This window comes from Equus asinus, chromosome 1 (genome assembly GCF_041296235.1).
Source record: "Equus asinus isolate D_3611 breed Donkey chromosome 1, EquAss-T2T_v2, whole genome shotgun sequence".
NCBI classification, from domain to species: domain Eukaryota; kingdom Metazoa; phylum Chordata; class Mammalia; order Perissodactyla; family Equidae; genus Equus; species Equus asinus.
In genome coordinates, this window is record NC_091790.1 from 162,810,337 (window position 1) to 162,828,130 (window position 17,794).

Genomic DNA, 17,794 nt, shown 5'->3' on the forward strand with positions numbered 1-17,794 from the left:
AACTAGAGGAAACCTCCTGGATACACCAAACAACTCTAAATAGTCAGAGGCTTCTGTGCTGACTTCTTTTTGGTGGGTGATATGTCATCAAATGCATGCTTCGTATAAATTAACCGCAGGGTCTTGCTGACCTGGAGTTAGCCCATCTTATCATATTCTGGTAAAGTGTCATACGGCGTGTCACATTCCTTTCTGATGGGCTTCAGTTTCTGAGTAAATGGTTACAGATGTGTGAGCTTAAGCCATGCTGATTATGTTCTCTTAAATATTCTTTTCCAAAAATTGTATGCTTCTCAACAAGCGTTTACTAAGCATTTGACATATTTATAAAAGTTACTGTTTGCCATGAGAGGGCGAAAAAATGTGGTCTTTACTTTTGACAGGCTTATATAATCTAATTTGGTTATTGAACACAATGAACCTTTTAACTTACTCTGTAATGGCTATTTCATTTAATATCATTAGATTTCTCAGCAGTTATCCAAAATTGCACCAAAAACTATTGTCAAAGTGACTTTTGATTTTCCAGAGACTTTTTTTTGTTTAAATCAGATCTTGTTTAAATAAGGCCAATAGCATAAATGTTCTAATATCCATTTACTTTCTCATTGATGAAACTTTATATTAATTTTAGCTATATGTAGACTATAGATTTATACTTACTACATTCAGTCTGTATATGTAAGAGCAAAACCTATATAAATAATTTTAATCTTGTGTCGTTTATGCTTCTCTAGAAAAAAAATGGTCAGAAATTTTAGATTTTCAGATACTACTTTTATTCCAAGGTAGCATCTAAGGAAGATAAATTGTCTTTTGTTCTTCATAGTTGCACTGTTAAGTTTTAAAGTGCTATCACTTGAAATTTTAAAATTTATCAATGTGTTGGGAGCTTGTTCAGAACATAAGTCCCGGTGACATTTTATGCCAAATTTGTTTAAATATTGACTGCCAACCCCTGTGTCTCCTGACCTTCCAGCTAGCAGGCATGTATAAGTGCATTCCTTTCTTGGAGAGGTTGATCTGGTTTTAGGTGCTGAATGACATTTGTAATTTCTGTGGGGACAAACAAATGTTTCTTGTAATTTCTTTTTCTGGTTTGTTGGAGGCTAGAACTCTCCTTAGATTAATGCTGTGAGTTATTTAGTTGGAGTTTGGTTCCCTCCCCTCCTCGTGTTGTTGTGATTACCTATCTGTTTCCCTGGACCTTACTGATTTTAGTGCTACTTAGATCCCAGAAAGCCTTATCTCCTATCAGGGTTAGCTGGTAAATTTGAGTGTTTCTCTTTGTTTTTTATTCTTTTGGTATGTGAAGTCTGTTGTTATCATTTTCAGGGGCATAGATCTGAGTAGATGGAATTCTCCTCCAAGAAATCCTGCCCTGTTAGTTTTTTTCTTTCAACCCTTCACCTTCCAAATGAGGAAGAGAAGGAGAGGCTGAGAAAGGCGGAGGTGGAAATGACGTTTTCGCTGCTGCTTTATTCTGGGAACTTGTCATTGGCTTACCAAGTTCCCTGAAAGTTGTTAAATGATGGGGAACAAGGCACTGGGATATGTAGTGCTGGCTCCAAAGACCTAGTTTGAGTACTGTCTCCTTTACCAGCTGAGTGATTTGGGGGAAATTTCTTTTTTTTTTTTGAAGATTTTATTTTTCCTTTTTCTTCCCAAAGCTCCCCGCTACATAGTTTATACTTTCAGTTGTGGGTCCTTCTAGTTACGGCATGTGGGAGGCTGCCTCAGCGTGGCCTGATGAGTGGTGTCATGTCTGCGCCCAGGATCCAAACCAGTGAAACCCTGGGCCGCTGAAGAGGAGCGTGCAAACTTAACCACTCGGCCACGCGGCTGAGTTTCCCCTGGGGGAAATTTGTTAAAATTTTTTTGAACTTAAGGTGCCTCAATTATAAAATGGAAATAGAAAATATTTCTGTTCTTACAACCTCAATGTATGTTGGTAAATCTTTCTGGACAAAAAAACAAGTAAATTCTGATGTATAATGTATGTGCACATACATACGCACATATATATTTAGATTGTTTTAATGATGTAGTACTATCCAGATTGGGGACTGTTTCATTTGCTTTATGATTTTTTTTTTGAGGAAGATTAGCCCTGAGCTAACATCTGCTGCCAAGCCTCCTCTTTTTTGCTGAGGAAAACTGGCCCTGAGCTAACATCCATGCCATCTTCCTCTACTTTATATGTGGGATGCCTGCCACAGCATGGCTTGCTGAGCGGTGCCATGTCTGCACCCGGGATCCGAACCTGTGAACCCTGGGCCTTGAAGTGGAACGTGCGCACTTAACTGCTGTGCCACCAGGCCGACCCCTACTTTATGATATTTTAAGTTTTTCTTTAACTTTTGCATTTTTGAATGAATGGCGAAGATGCTTCTTTATGGAAAAATTTGTGTTCTGAATCCTTTTTCTTTCCAACACGTCTTTTAACCATAATGTTCTTGCCTGGTCACTGGGATATAGCTCCAACTTTAAGAACTCTAGAAAGCCTAACAACCAGAGAGTAAATATGGATAAAGAATCTTTTCTTATTTGGAAAGAACTAGAAAGTGATTGCAGCACATATGATCTATTAACTGCAGAGATGGTATTTTTCTTTGTTTTGAAGGAGATTCTTCTTGGCAGACTTCAAATAAAACATATTGTCCTCTTTGCTTGCTGAGAGAAGCTTCAGAAGATTTCTCCACTAAATTAGAATAAATGTATTAGAGGCTTGAGTATTTTGAGAGTTGGGACAGAAAATTGAATTGCTTGAAAGTGCAGGGAATTTTTTCTTAGACACTTTGAGTCATGTCTTTGCTCTGTTATTGTTTATAAGTGCAAGGAACTTAACCTCATTTATTTCAGAGCTGAAATTGGAAGGTTTTGTTGTTAATTAAATAATTACACTTTTACTCAGACATAATGGAAATAGATAATAAAATGTCACCCAAGGTAGTATTTCATCTAATGGTATGATGTAGGTGAGACTTAAATTCTTTTAACTGTGCTGGCATTCTGTGTCATCACTATGCTAATTGTTCATAATACGTAATGTTTTAGTGCTTTGTCATTTTGAATTTTGCTGAGATTGAATTACTTAGAATTGGTGTAGAGGATGAGAAGAAATTAATATTTTTTAATGTAAACAAACACAAAGCAATCCTTTCACTTTTTTCTCCTTAGGAACCTTGGGTAATGTGGAACATGGGAACCAGTATCAGATCAAATTGATGTATGAACATAATCTTCAGAGAATAGCCTGCAATATGACTTATGGATCATTTGGCGGTGTAAAAGGTAATTTGCATTTAATCATGAGTATGCTATTACAAGTACCAGAATATTTGGCCGTATAAAAATGGAGGATTGCGTGGTGTGAATCTCAGAGAGAGTTAAACATATTTTATTGGAACCTTTATATTAAAATACTTGAGCAAAATAATAAAAAAAGAAAACTTTACACATTAAAGGTGTTTGATTTTCAAATAACTGGCACTTTTATATGGTCTACAGAGACATTTCTAAAACTGCCTTTTCTTCAAATTTTGTCTTTTATACGTGAACTGACTGAAATTGAGCTTTTTTGTGGTGAAACTGTGTGCCTGCCTCTCAGTGGAAGGAGGGGTTGATCTCCTCCTTGATAGGGGACCCCTGCTCTGTTTGCTATTGGCAGGGGGAAGCTGCCGTCCCCCCTCTACCTCACCCACCTCCGGGACCACCGCAGGGTTGTGCCGTTGTTTCTGCACAAGGGCTCCTGGACTGAGGGCAAGTGGAGATTGAAATTCAGACTGCTCATCATGGCCCGTGCCCTGGCCTGGGAATAAACCTCCTCAGAGGGAGGGTCTTTTTCTAAATTTCACAAAGGCATTACCTTTACCAAGTGCTGGCTCAGCGACGCTGGGTTCCTCCCACCTTGGGAGCATCTTTTTCTAATTAGGATGAGGGCTCCCTGGAGCATGCCCACCCTAGTCCTGGAGTTTCCTGAGTTTCCAGGGCTTGGTGCTTGCTTGTGTTCACGGTTGCTGTTGGCAGGGGAGGGTTTTTATTTACAGCCCGACTCCTCTCACTTCACCGTGACAGCGTGATAGAGGAGCTGTTGGTGAGTGAGGACAAGAAGCCAGTGGGTGACGCTTACCTGTGTGATTTTGTGTGTGTGTGTGTGTACCTGCTGAACCTGTAACTAAGGATTTTATAATATTTTAGCTCTTTTTGGGCTCATGTTTTTATGAGTTTATTGTTTAACCATTGCATTAAAAAGTAGACTATCTATGTTAGATTTTTCTTTAGTGACATGAAAAAACGACTTTATTTTGAAAGTGTCCTTTATTCATGTGAACTCAGCTTCTTCATACATAGCGGTAAAGGTAAGGAATAGAGGTGAATTTGAGTATACCAGTTGGCAGTCAGGAATATTTTGGGTGGCGATGTACAAGTAAAAGTGTTGTGTAGTTCAAGTGGTATGAAACGAAATACTTGGCTGCCTTACAGAATTGCTTAACTTGAGTAATAGGAATGTTTGGTTTGTGGGGTATATGGGGGATGTCTAGAGTTAGATGAAGAAAGGAGAGAAAGAGCTAAAATTTGATGGGAAGCTAACTTCTACCAGTTAAGTGTCCTCTCCCAACCTCAACTCTTAGAACTGATTTTCATTCTTCTTTTAAAAAAAGTCTGGCATGATTGGGGGACCTAATTCTCCCTTGTTTAATTAATTATTTTCAATTCTCTTTCTCTTACTAAATCCCCAAAAGGCAAATTGCTAAATTCTATATATCTGGAGTCCAAAAAATTATAATATGAGAAAAAAGTGTTTTGGCTAAATGAAAGTAAGTTTTTGTTTTTTTGGTAGCATCAAGACAATTCTTTAGATCACATATCAAATGTTATCTTATAATGATTGCACTGTACTTTTAATTTTATTGTCAGATTAAGATAATCCAATTAAAATAAAGTTTTAAATAAAATAAAAAGAAGTTCCTTGCTTTTGTGTGACATTTTTGCTGGATTTAATAATGGAATTCCAAAGTAATGACAGTTGCTCCTAGTTTTGAAAATAACTAATTATCTACTTATATGATACCTTCTCTTAGTTCTTAAATTATGCCTTACATTTAGAAAGTACCTTTTTACAAAACAAGAAACCATTATGACATGTTTGACTTTTCTGTGGTTAAGCAGAATATTTCACAATTTGACACAGAGAAATATCAGAGTAGCAGAACTAATTATTCCATTTCATGGGTTTGAAGCACTTACATAATGTCATTGTGGTATCTACAAGAAAACATGAAAAAATAGGGGGGTGGTAAATTAGTAAAAATTAGCCATATTAGGAGGTTGGCAGGGGGAATGGGGTTACTGCTAATGGGTACAAGGTTTCTTTTTGGGATGATGAAAATGTTCTAAAATTAGATTATGGTGATGGTTGCACAGCCCTGTAAATACACTAAAAACCATTGAGTTGGTACTTTAAAGGGGTGGCATGTAAATTATATCTCAATAAAACTGATATAAAATTTAGCCGTGGGGTAAAACCTGATGCTAGGAAGGTGATAGTGCAGTCTGTACATCCTCTGTGCGCGTGGCCGTGGAAAACGATACAACACTCTTGTAAAGCAGCTTGGCTATTAAGAACCATGAAAATGTTCTTGGATGCCATGTGACTTATGGGACTGTGTATTAGGAAACGATCCAAATATGGCAAAGTTATATGAAGTTGCCATATATTTATTTCCTCCCTCTTTCTGTCTTCCTTTCCTTCCTTTTATATATATGTATTTATTTGTAATATGGAAAAATTAGAAGTGATCTAAATGAGTAATAGAGAACGCCTAAGTAAGTTTTGATTCATACGTTCAATGGGTTACTATGAAGCTATTAGGATTAAGTTTTGTTTGCTTAAATGAACATATTTGAACATAAATCTTTGTCCACATTTCTGATTGTTTCCTTAGGATAGACTGTAAAAGTGGAGTAATTGAGTCAGAAGGTTATAAAATATTTTTTTCTCAATCTGGAAGCTCTCCCCCCCAGCAAATACTATATAAATAAATCATAAAAAGTACAGAACTTAGGGGGCTGGCCTGGTGGTGCAGCGGTTAAGTGTGCACTTTCCGCTTCTCGGTGGCCTGGGGTTCGCCGGTTTGGATCCCGGGTGTGGACACGGCACCACTTGGCAAGCCATGCTGTGGTAGGCATCCCACATGTAAAGTGGAGGAAGATGGGCATGGATGTTAGCTCAGGGCCAGGCTTCTTCGGCAAAAAGAGGAGGACTGGCAGTAGTTAGCTCAGGGCTAATCTTCCTCAAAAAAAAAAAAAAGTACAGAACTTAGGAAGAAGAAAGTAGAGTTGCATCAAGATACGTACATTTCAGAAGAAAGCTCTGTGCCTAATGTGCAACTTTCCAGGAGTGAGCATGTCAATCTTTTAATTTGAAAACTTCCCTGGAGTTGATCTGAATTTAAAAATCCTTGTCTTTGGGGCTGGCCCCGTTGCCAAGTGATTAAGTTTGTGCACTCCACTTCGGCAGCCCAGGGTTTCGCCAGTTCGCATCCTGGGCACTGACATGGCACCACTCATCATGCCATGCTGAGGCAGCGTCCCACATAGCACAACCAGAGGGACCTACTACTGCAATATACAGCTATGTACTCGGGGGCTTTGGGGAGAAGAAGAAGAAAAATATCCTTGTCTTCTACCTTCCTCTGTATTTAAAATGACTTCTTATGGAATTATGTCAGTTGAGTAATTTTTGTTGAGTAATCATGTCAGTGGTCCTCAAGAAAGGAATTCAGCAAAAAGAAAACCTGGCACCATTTTGAACAAATACAAAACAAATACAAAAAAAAAAGGCTGGGATGACAGAGGGAGTTTATTTTATATGTACGTCGGAATGAAGTACCACCAGATGGCAGTCCTCTACAACTTTGGGATTTAGTTCTGCCTTTGACTGAGGTATGGTGAGAAACCACTAATGGAGGAATTTTGATCCCAAATAGTGCTTTGCCTTTTACTAAAAATAAATGTAACTTATTCAAGTTACAGAAAAGTAACGGAGTGGTTTTTTAAAAAACTAGTTATAATAGGTAACATCTCGGAATATACCGTAAAAATGCTTTCTAGCTGGGCTTCTCAGACTTTAATTTGCATTTGAATAACAAGGGGATCATGATAAAAATGCAGGTTCTGACTCTGTAAGTTTGGAACTGGACCTGGGAATTTGCATTTCTGATGGTCTCCCAGGCGATGCCGAGCCACGGAGATCTATACTGCTGTTCTGCGTCTACCGAGTGCTTATTCTGTGTTAGAATAAGGTGGTGTTCTAAGCGCTTTACAGGTAGAGTAATTTAAGATATACTTAGTAAACAGTAGAGGAAGGATTCTAATCCAGGCTCTCTGCTTCCAGAATCTTGTGGTGTTAACCATACTAAACTGCTTCCACAACTGGGCTGTGAGTAAATTTACCTTCTTCTTAATTCAGGAAAAAACTCTTTCCTATCAGAAAGGGGTGTATCTTGATTTGGCCAAAGTTAGTGCATCACTTTGATTTTCCTTTTCTTTCTTTTTTTTTTTTTGAGGAAGATTAGCCCTGAGCTAACTACTGCCAATCCTCTTCTTTTTGCTGAGGAAGACTGGCCCCGAGCTAACATCCATGCCCATCTTCCTCTACTTTATACATGGGACGCCTACCACAGCATGGCTTTTGCCAAGTGGTGCCATGTCCACACCCAGGATCCGAACTGGCGAACCCTGGGCTGCCGAGAAGCAGAACGTACGAACTTAAGTGCTGCACCACTGGGCTGGCCCCTGATTTTTCATAGATTATGGAAAACATGTCGAGTAACTTTTGGGTCAGATATTTCCTTTTTCAATTTCATTTTTTTAGTTGGCGCTTTGTTTTATAGGAGAAGTCTCCTCCCAAAATAATCAGGGAGGTTATATGTGGAAGGGTAATATATTATTTGAAATTAGCAAAAGACTAATGCTTTTTTTAAACCTTTTTTTGTTTGCTGGTTTGTTAAGAAAACCTTTCAAAAACACCTTTTATGCATTTGCGAAAACTCAAAGGTGCATTCATTTGATGCAGTGAGGTTTGGTTTTACTTCAAGTTATGTGCAATGTCTATTGTGAGAAAGGAGTGATAAAGAAATAGGAAATCTAGTTTTGTGAACTAGTTGAAGAATATTTGCCTAAAATATTCCATTATTCAGACTACTACCTGCTATTCCATATGTTTGGTTGGTTGTTTGTTTTTTGGTGAGGAAGATTAGCCCTGAGCTAACATCTGTGCCAGTCTTCCTCTGTTTTGTATGTGGCTTGCCACCACAGCATGGCTTGACAAATGGTGTAGATCCTCGCCTGGGATCTGAACCTGTAAACCCAGGCTGCCAAAGTGGAGTGTGCCAGACTTAACTACTGTGCCATGGGGCTGGCCCCATATTTTAAATTAAAATTCTTTCCATATTATACTTTCTAGGAGGAAGTGACTGAAATGTGCAACATTAATTGCTATTTTGGGCTTTGTTTCACAGAGGTGGGTGTGGGAGATGTGTTTGAAGTTAAAAAATATTTGTAGTTTTTTTGATTTAAATCTAAGCTGCTTTTTTGTAGGAACATGTGACTCTAGGCTTTTTAAAAAATAGTAGTTTAGGGGCTGGCCCTGTGACCAAGTGGTTAAGTTCATGTGCTCCGCTTTGGTGGCCCAGGGTTTTGCCAGTTCGGATCCTGGGTGTAGACATGGCACCACTCATCAGGCTTTGCTGAGGTGGCGTCCCACATGCCACAGCTAGAAGGACCCACAAGTGAAAATATGCAACTATGTTCTTGGGGGCTTTGGGGAGAAAAAGGAAAAATAAAATCTTTTAAAAAAAGTTAGTTTATCTTTGCTTTTTATAATATTGACAAATTAATGCTTGCAAAATTAGTGACATAAGCATGGACAATCAAATTACAGTTTGGAAATATACTACATCAATTTTAAAAAGGTGGATTTGAATTGATTTAAAATATATTATTAAAATTGGTGGAATTTATTTGGTTTGGTAATTTGAACTCTACTTGTTTTTGAAAAAAGTAACAGGGGGCTGGCCCCGTGGCCGAGTGGTTAAGTTCGCGCGCTCCGCTGCAGGCAGCCCAGTGTTTCGTTGGTTTGAATCCTGGACGTGGACATGGCACTGCTCATCAAGCCACGCTGAGGTGGTGTCCCACATGCCACAACTAGAAGGACCCACAACTAAGAATATACAACTATGTACTGGGGGGCTTTGGGGAGAAAAAGGAAAAAAATAAAATCTTTAAAAAAAAAAAGTAACAAATGATGTTTCTGCCAGAGTTTCCCCTGCTTTTCTGTATGTGTCCCTACAACTTCCAATGGTTGTTGACATGGTAGTTTACCTAGTAGTTTACCCAGTTAAGATAAGCTTGCCATTTCAGAATAGTATTTGGAAAAGGACAGCATTAATATCGACTGACAGAAAGCCAATGGTGGAATGAAGAAAGAATGTTATTGTTTTAAGGTCAACAACTGCATTTATGTAGCTTGGTAAAAATAAGATACTTTATATAGTCCATGTAATGTATCTTGCTACCATCAAGATATTTGAGCTCGAATTTTCTTTACTGGTAATTTGACTTGGAGACTCTGTAGTTAGTTATGTCCTCAGTTAGCAAAAATTTGCCCTGTAGAGCTGGGACATGTTGATGAACCTTGTAATGCATAGGCATCTTTCAAGTGTGCGACAGGGACACTGGGAAGAAATAGTTGATTTGTTGGAGATGTATGGAAAGTTTCAGGGACTAGAGCAAGTCTGGCATTAGTCCCCTCTTGCATCATCTCTCTGTTTGTCCATCTATCCATCCATCCATCCATCCAGTGCACATTTACTTAGAGTCTCTGAGTGCCCAGACGCTGTACTAGTTTCTTGGAGTAGAAAGATGAATAAAAGACAGTTTATGTTCTCAAGCAGCTCACAACCTAGGGGGTAATAAAGAGTAAGAATTAACTATAACATAATGAGATGAGTTGTAATAGAGATGGATATGTACAAAGTTGTGCTGGAGCCCTGAAGATGGAGCACCTCCCTCAGGCTGAGTAAATGTGTGTGTGTGTGTGTGTGTGTGTGTGTATGTATGAGGGAGGGGCGTGCATGAGTGTAGGCAAGTGTGCTATTACCTTTTTTATTCCAGCTCTTCATTTTTATCCACTTTAATCCAGAGGTTACTAACCCGTTTCCTATAAATGAGTAATTTTATGGTCTTTAGTATAAAGTTTTCATTCCTTCTGTGATAGTTGTTCCTCTTGCGAAGATTATTCTTCAGAAGTTAGAGCACTTTAAAAAAATTACTTTGCTTTAAAAACATCTTGGTATTTTCAGGCTACTAAATTGACTTTCTTATCTATAGCTTAAAGCCCTCAGTAAGGCGGAATTATCACCTTTAGCTACCAGCTGATCTTTAATGAAGAAGGATTTTAGTACTCTATAGACAAAGAGAGTGCTATGACTATGTTTATTGAGGATGACTAATTTCAGGGTGGGGATAGGAAGATGAACTAACTCAAGAGATTAAGAGATAGAAATGGAGAGATAGGAGAGCATGATGTCATGCAAGGAGAAGGAAAAGCGTTTCAAGAGGTAGGAGAGGAATCAGAAGTGTCAGAGGTTGAGCTGCTGGAGTATTGAAAAGAAACTTTTGGATTTTGTCATTTGGAGGCCATTGGTGATCATAGAGAGAGCTGTTTTAAAAGAAGGATAGGAGCATTGGTCCAGTTGCCCCAGAATGAGGAATCCATAGAGAAGAAATGGAAATCCCAAAGGAAAGCTGCTTTGTGAAGAGATGTGGCCATGAAGGGTAAGAGAGAGATAAGGCCACAGCTGGAGGGGAACAGGTTTTATAAGGAGGGAGAAGTCTTTCAGGACGCAGGGTGAAATCTTGATCTGATGAACAAAATGCCTTCTATAATATTTTGTTGAAAAACTTAACTTGAATACATTTTTATTTGAAAACTTTTGCTGTTTGGATTATGACAGGTTAGTTTTGTCCCTTAAAATTTTATTTCTAATCCTGTAATTTGTGCTTTATAGTTATGTTGAATTATTCCTTTTCCTTCATAATGAATTTGTGGTTTATGCAAAAAAAGGCTCTTTAATACTTTAGTAGAGATTATCACCACCATCTGGTTTTTTCTTCAATTTTTATCCTTCTCCAACATTTTTTGCTTCTTTACTCATTTTTTATTTGTGTTCATCTTTTGTTTATTCTATGTCCATCATGCTTTGGGTTTCCCTTTATCTACCTACCTATCTACCTATCTATCTATTTGTAATTTTACTGTGATAAGAACACAACATGAGATCTACTCTCTTTACAGATTTTTTTTTATTGAGGTATGATTGACATACAACATTATGTTAATTTCATGTGTGCAACATAATGATTCAATGTTTGTATCTCAGATTTTAAAGTGTACAGTACAGTATTGTAGTCTGTAGGCTGCTCTAAGTTTTAAAATTAGTTTTCTTGATCATAAGTTTTTGTTTGATATGGGGATATTTATATTTTGAGCTTATCTGGTAACAGACAACTCAAGACTTAAAGAAATGTTACCATCAAAAATGAAAACCTCCCAATTTCTGCATAGGCCACAATTTTGCTTTTCCGTTGGGTGTTCTTCTTTTCTCTTTCCAACCTTATCTTTGGTACAACTGAGGATTCTTTTGATTGTAGTTGACAGTTGGCGTAAGCAAGAATAGGAAATTTACTGGCTATCATCATTTGGGCCTCCAGTGTGATCAGATCTGTTTTCTCTCTTTTCATCTCTTGCTTCTATTTCCTTGGACAGGCCATTTCCTCCTGGTTACAAGGTGGCTATAGCAGCTCTATATCCTACTTCTAAGATTCTGGTCCATGTGAAAAAGTGCCTGCCTTTCTCCCAGAAGGCTCAGCAAAGGTCTCTTTCCAACTCAGTGGCTCTGGTTGGGCCATTTCTGAACCAATCACTGTTACCAAAGGAATACGATTAAGCTTGGGCCTGAGTTATGTGTGGGGGAGGTAGGGTCAGTTTTCCTATTTTCACTAAGACTAAGAGTGGGAAGGGGTGGATCTTGGGGGAGTATCACTGAATGGTTAGCTGTAGTGAGTTTGAGGAAGTTGGAGCTGATCAAGGAAAAAGATGTGACTATGAGACCTCAGTAGCACACAACGAGCTTTAGTTGGGTGGTGCTTTGACAGGATTGCATGACGGGGAAGTCCTTTACAGCAGGAGACCTTCCAGAGACAGTGATAGGGTCCGTTACCTAGAAGGGGGAGGGAGGAGGAGAGGGCAAGGAAACTCCCCAGGGAAAGGGAAATCCAAGTGCAGCTTATGTGTCCAGGTGGTGTTGCTCAGATGCCAGATGGTGAGTCTTGGTCGGGGAGCTGTGGAGGGCAGCAGTGACTGGAGCCTTTTGTAATCCCAGGATTTGTCTTCTCTATGGCTGGCAGATGTGGGGTGCAGTTTTGCGGGGTGTGCAAATCAGGCACACTCGAAATGACTAAAAATATGCTAACTTGGGCTATACTTAAAGCAATTGGAGGCATAAAAATTTGAGTTTGGCATCTGTGAGCTTTAAGTTCAAGGTCATCCTGCTGTGAGGAAGTAAACAACATGGAGCCAATATGTAGGGGCCACCTTTAACCCGTTTACATACGTTAATAAAAGAGAGTGAAATAGGTGTTGGGCTGCCAACAACTGTAAATGTCCCTCTTGCTTTGGGTTTCCCTTTCTCTCCTAGAACCCCCCTGAGGCGCTGCCTTAGAACTGACTGGGGAGGCAGTGGGGGTGGTTTGAGTGTGTGCCATGGGTGTGTCTGTGAACGGGAGGAGGCAGGCTAAGCAGTTAAAGGGAGTGCTGTGCGCTGGGCTGCATGCAGACTCACCCTGGCTGCATCATGGGAGGGATAATTGCTCCAAATGTTTGTTCGTATTTAGAGATTTGTTGCAGTTCAGTTTAACTGAATGCTTTGTAAGGCCATTTGTCATTATTTTAGTCCTGGCGCGCATAGATATATTAAATTTAAGGGCATGTCCCAAATTCTTCATAGGTAGATTGAAGCTTAAAATAATGTGGGATATGATTTTTACTTCATCTTTTCCTTTCTTTCAATACTCCCACACCAAAACATGTATATTTTTGTTATAAAAGTAATCATGTTCACAAAGGAATATTTTAAACGTATAGACTTGTAGAAAAAGGAAAATAAATGATGTAGCATCATCTCCCAGCACAACCACTGATAATGTAACCCACAGTGTTCCACCTTGACCTAATCCAGAGTAATTTTATCTTTCTGGATTTTAGCTGTCTCACCATCAAAAGGGCAGAGTCGTTGAAGAAGTATGTTTATAACGTAAAGTCTGGTGCTGTATAATATGGGAGGTAGGCAAGTAATGGCAATAAATATGTCAAATAGAGATATTTCTTAGAAAAGCTTTTACTTCTTATGAATATATCTCGAAGTCACTTCAAGAATTTATTAAATATTGGCCCTCATTTTGCATCAATTGTAAACACATGGATTTACCAGCAAACAGAAAAAAATACATATTAATTGGGTTTATCTGCATACAGAAAAAATAGGATATTATGTGATATTCCTAAATATTTGGTGATGGGTATATTTTACCTGTCAATTCTTGCACTCAAAATCAAACTCGCCTTTCCTTTAAAACGGCAAAAAAATTTCATGTGGTTATTTTAAAACTATGCACATTTTATATTCTGGGAAATCTCTCTTCAGCTACACATAGGGTGTGTCCAAATCACAGCTCAGGATCTATGGTAACATGTCTGTAGGTGGGTGGGGAGTACCCTGTTTCAGTACTCTGGGACTGAGGGGAGTATCCTGTATCAGCACTCTGATACTAATGGGGAGCATGTATACAGCACTTCTGACAGTCAACGCCCTCTGCTTGTTCTCGCTACCTTGCCTTTTCTTTCAGGTTCCTTTTTCAGTCTATATACTTGGAATGTTGCTTGTAAAGGACTTTTGTTCCATGAAATTTGAGATTTCCTGACATAAAGTAGTCTCTGAGTCATTTTGGGTCTGTTCTTTTTATATCCTGTCCATATTATGTGGATCATCCACTCATCTTTTGAGATTTGGTAGATGACCCCACAGCTGTGTCTCCCTTGTTAACAAGTGGTCCTTCAGTTATTATAATGTTGTATTTCACATATAGATAATATATCGTCAGGGATTTGGTTTGGTTCTCGTTTTGTTTTAGTTCTGCATCCTGCTGTGTCACCCTGTCATGGCATGATTTTTTACTTTAATTCACGTTCTTATTAAATTGCTCAGTAGTGTGAAATGTTTTCAGAGAGCTTTCTTTTGATTCTTGCTTCTGTTTTTCTTCATCTGTCTTTTGTGTGTCATCTTCCCCTCTCCCTCTCTCCCTGGCTTTTTTCTGTAGTGTGTTTATGGATTTGCCAGGCCGATCTCTTTTCATCTCACTGGCCAACTCCGTCTGGGCCAGTTTGCCTTTTTATGGTGCTGGTTAATTTTCCTTGCCTTTGCTCCCACCCAACACAATCAGAGATGAGTTTGTTTTCCCTTCTGACACACTGTTTTGAGGGCTGCATATTGCTCAGTGTCTCTACCTGTCTCTTGTCTGTGGGGGCGATGGGCATGGGAGGGGGAGATAGAGAGGGTATCTGTAGCCTCACTGGACGATCTGGCCTCAGCCCTTCTAGTGTGGTTTTGTTAAGTGTCTTGAATCACAGACCACCTGGATGGTCTGTAACTTGTTATCTTGGAAGGTGGAGTGGATGTTCTTAAACTTTGCATCTTTTCTGTAATGACTTCCTTACTGGGTTTCCTCAGAGTCAGCCCCATTTGTTCCTTCCCTTTTTGACTGTATCTCGCCAGGATCCCTTTCCATTCCCTTCACCCCCTCTTCCTCCCACCCACATTTTTCTTCCTGCCCTCGTGGGTGTGTGTGAGGCTTCACACGGCAGTTTCTTCTCTAGCCCATCTTCCACTTTCATAGTCATAATCATTGCTGGAGACATTTAGCCTGGGTGCTATTTTTATGATCTATGGCCTTTACTGTTTTCTTTCTTTTTGCAGAAAAACATCAACATGATAAAATTTGTTTTTCTTGTCTGTTAGAAGGGGCGTGTGGTGAAGGTACAGCTTTTGTTATTCTGGGTATTTCCATTTCTTCAGGCTGTCTGGGTCTCCTCTGGATCTGTCTTTCTCTAAACTTGAGAGTTTTAGTAAGGTTTTCAGAATCTGGTTTATTCACAACCTTGCCACCCCCTCCCCCTTGTGTGGAGTTTGGAGTTAGAACCTTCACAAGATGCACTAAATCTAGCCCTGAAGATTCTTGGGAACATTTATGTGTCTTGATGGTCATCATCTTTTGAAGATTATGGCATGAAGTTGTGTCCCTTCCTTTGTTTCACTGCTGTTGGTGTAGGTTTATTATTCTTTATCATTTACTTATTTATTTGTTTATTTAATTCACAGTGTTACATTTTTGAAAGGATTTTTTGAAAGTAGTCCCTGTATTGCCAGATTTGAAAAAGGAATGTTCATCATAAAATCCTTGTGGGTTCAACAGTTCGGTTGTTTGGATGATTCTGGTAGACTCCTGGATAGGCAGTCTTTTATTTTATTTCGATTATATGAGCTATTTATTTAGTACAGATTAATTTCTTTGTACTTGATACAAATGTCTTTTTGCCAGGTTGTTCTTGGCTTTTAAATCGTGTGTGTATGTTTTATTGTGGTCAAATTGTTCCTTTCTTGTACAGTTTATTCTATTTCTTCTCAGCTTAGAAAGTTCTCTCCTGTGCAGAGTTTCGATGTTTCTGTCTTCTGTAGTTTGATTTTCTAACAGAAATTTTTATATTTATTTGTAGAGAAGACTATGCAGAGAGAGCGGTAATATTTATTATCTCCTATATGTTATGCTGTTGCATTTAACCCGGTAAGATAGGTAACTTAATCACCATTTCCCAGATTGGGAAACAGAAGCTCAGAGAATATAAGAGTCTTGCTGCAAATCATACCTGGGCATAGCAAGGCTTTGAATCCAGAGCCGTCTGATTCAGAGCTCCTGTTCTGTCTAATGTACTACCTTTTATTTAATTGCCTTGCTCGTTAGAGAGAGGGTCTATGTGAACTCTGAGAGACCGAGGAGAGGGAGGTTTTTCTGTAATCTCAATGAGGGCAGAAACCATGTCTTTTGTTCACCACCATGAATCTAATGTCTTGCACAGTCCCTTCACATGGTGGATGTTAAGTAAGAATTTGTTGAATGAATGAACCAAAATAACCATGTGATTGGATAGGGCTGATGTTATACACATCAGGCTTTCAAGGTTATTTTTCAGAAACAAATGTTAGCCCAGTGCCCTCATTCTAGCCAATTCTGAGTTTTATTTTCTTCTTCAACAAACATGTGTTGAACATCTACTACAGTGCGTGGGTCATGGTAGTTACTATCTCCCATAGTGGTAAAGTGGAGGTGACTACTTGGGCCTCCTGGATTCGCCTTTCCTCAAATTATTTCTCAATATGCCAGTGAGGCAGTATTTATACAAGTCAAGCTTACCAGTAGAAATAATGAGTTTTCTCATCTGCTTGGAGTTGTGTTTCCATATGTTGTTCATCCTTTTGTTATACTATGTTTTTCAGCATAGAATATGATATTCAGAATTACTGGGTATTTGTGATAACATTGACAAATCAGAATGTTTTTATTTTCAAAAATTATTTAAATTCTGTATTATTTCATATGTTTCTTCTCTTTAACCCTTTTGTCTCTCCTTTCTCTGTGCCTTGTGAAAACTCATTTTCCTTTAACTCTTCCAGTTCTTTTATTTTACTTGGATCTTTTCAGTCAAATGGAACTTCAGAAAAGTAGAATTTTTATCAAGGAAAGTTTAAAGTTAGATTATAGATATAATTCAGGCATAGTATAGATTATAAAGGTCTGACAGCACAGTAGTACCACATTTGTGAACGTGGTGGAAAGAAAATACTGTATATAAAAGGTTCAGTATGTTTGGGATATAATTGTCAGTGAATGAGGTGAACAGATTTTACTAATAATATATATGGGCATGGTGCTATATTTTTTAAATCATAAAATGACTTCTGTAAGCTTGTATGGGATTATATTGTCATATAAATAAAAATTCATGAATTCTTTGGAATAAAAAGCCCGCCAAAGGAAATAGTGAACTGAGGAATAACTAAGTCACCTTTTGCCTCATCTTCAGGCACCCCTAGAAAATCAGATCCTCAGCCGTCAAACAACTTCTAATTGTCTAAACTGAAGTCTTTTTCTCGTCTGCCAAGGAAATGTATTAGTGGCCACATGCGGTTTCTGAGAAGCTGTGCTTCCTAAAGCTGTCTGGGTTCTTTGATTGCCATCCAGAGAGTGAACTGATATGCCCAGCTGGGGTGAACGAACAGCCAGAACACAGCCTTGCTTTTTTGTGTGAGGATGTTAGTGCTAATAAAAGATTAACACTGTATTTTCCTTACGGGGAATCAACAGATCATGTTTTGATAACCCTTATCTCACCAGTGAACCATATGGCCTCTATTTTCTATCAGATATGGTTGAAATGTTAGAGAATAATGTTAGAGAAGAATCCCTAGGGTGTGCTGGCTCCTGTTCCTTGCTTAGGCATGAAAGTGTAGGTGTTTTATAATATTGGAGAACTTCTCTCATTTGTTTTTAAGATCCTTTATGGATCCACAGTGAGAAGTCGGAAGATCAAGGGGATAATAGGATTGTTTGTCATCCT

General features: G+C 38.7%; 1 protein-coding gene across 3 annotated transcripts in view; it reads left to right on the forward strand.

Moving 5' to 3' along the window:
* The window catches only part of BBS9 (Bardet-Biedl syndrome 9), a 428,290-nt gene that overhangs the window by 21,887 nt on the left and 388,609 nt on the right, over positions 1-17,794 (forward strand). For 2 of the 3 annotated variants that reach the window (XM_014838754.3, XM_014838755.3), the window contains exon 5: positions 3,181-3,294. The exons of the other annotated variant lie outside the window; for it this stretch is intronic. In XM_014838754.3, coding sequence (XP_014694240.1) covers positions 3,181-3,294 — 114 coding nt within the window. The remainder of the gene's footprint in view (positions 1-3,180; positions 3,295-17,794) is intronic. 3 annotated transcript variants of the gene reach the window in all.